Source organism: Protobothrops mucrosquamatus, unplaced genomic scaffold (assembly GCF_001527695.2).
Source record: "Protobothrops mucrosquamatus isolate PMUCROS unplaced genomic scaffold, P.Mucros_1.0 scaffold2544, whole genome shotgun sequence".
In the NCBI taxonomy this organism is placed as follows: Eukaryota; Metazoa; Chordata; class Lepidosauria; order Squamata; family Viperidae; genus Protobothrops; species Protobothrops mucrosquamatus.
Window position 1 is genome coordinate 262,043 of NW_015388604.1, and position 1,106 is coordinate 263,148.

A 1,106-nucleotide genomic window follows, 5' to 3' on the forward strand; every position below is an offset into this window, starting at 1 on the left:
AGTGAGAGAGAGAGAGAGAGAGAGAGAGAGAGAGAGAGAGAGAGAGAGAGAGAGAGAGAGAGAGAGAGAGAGAGAGAGAGAGAGAGAGAGAGAGAGAGAGAGAGAGAGAGACGTACGGAGGTTTCCAGGGTGGGCTACGCCACTGTGAGGGCCAGTCTACTTATAAAAGAAATACTGCTCACGCAGAGTCTTCGCAGAAACAGCGGGCAAGAAGGCTTCATTACGAGATGCTCCACCACAATCCTCAGCTCTGTGAAGAGGGTCCGGCAGTAAGGATTTCTCCGGGAAGAGTAACGGAGTGTAAGAAACCTGTAGTAAATAAACGGCTGCAACAAGCTTCCTTGTCCACTGAAAAGCATAAACACGGTAGCTGGCATCAAGAAGATTTCGTTGCAGGCAATAAATTTTAAGATGTTTTGTTGATTGGCGTTTAGCTTGTCCAACAGATTTCTTAGGAAAGGAAGACTATTTGAGCTTCGTGCATCAAGAACTTTCTTCGTGTAGGTCACTGCGTGGAGCAACGAGAACAGCAGCACAGGGAAAATGCTCATGGTGACGGGGTAGGAGTTGACGAAGATGAGGGAGTACAAGAGGTAGTGGCAGCTGTCCTCCAACAGGGCGTGAGTAATTCTTGTGAGCAGACAGAGCGATCCAGGTGCTTGGGAGCTGCAAGGATTTGAGCCTTTAGCTCTGAATTTAATAACTTCTCCATTGATGTTTAAAGTTTAAGAAGAAAGGAAAAAAATGGCCGCCGAAGGGCGTTTTGCTCTTTAACAGAGACTTTCACTTTTTGAGGACTTTCAATTCTGCTTTCACTTTCTGCTGGACTACTATTGTATTAGATTTACTTGTATTGCTGGTGGGCAAGCTATCTGCTTCTGCTTTTGGTGGCAGTTTTAAGAAAATCTTACTGGACATTATATTATATAAATTAAATTAGAGAAGAGGGGAAGAGAAAGTAAAATGGCTTCAAAGCGTGGGGGAACTTTTCCTCCTCAGAAAGGCTTGAGCTCTTCTTCTCCAGCTGTACAGATATCACAGCAGACAAAACCTACTCCCCCACCCTCTCCTCCAATGCCAGCTTTAACATTGAAAGATTTACAAGA

General features: G+C 44.8%; 1 protein-coding gene across 1 annotated transcript; it reads right to left on the reverse strand.

Moving 5' to 3' along the window:
- Window positions 1-110: 110 nt before the first annotated feature.
- LOC107295877 (transmembrane protein 33) lies at window positions 111-630 on the reverse strand (the record flags this gene model as incomplete). Its single annotated transcript, XM_015825211.1, has 1 exon — window positions 111-630. A coding segment is annotated over one exon (496 nt), but the record flags the coding sequence as incomplete, so codon positions are not given.
- Window positions 631-1,106: the final 476 nt, after the last annotated feature.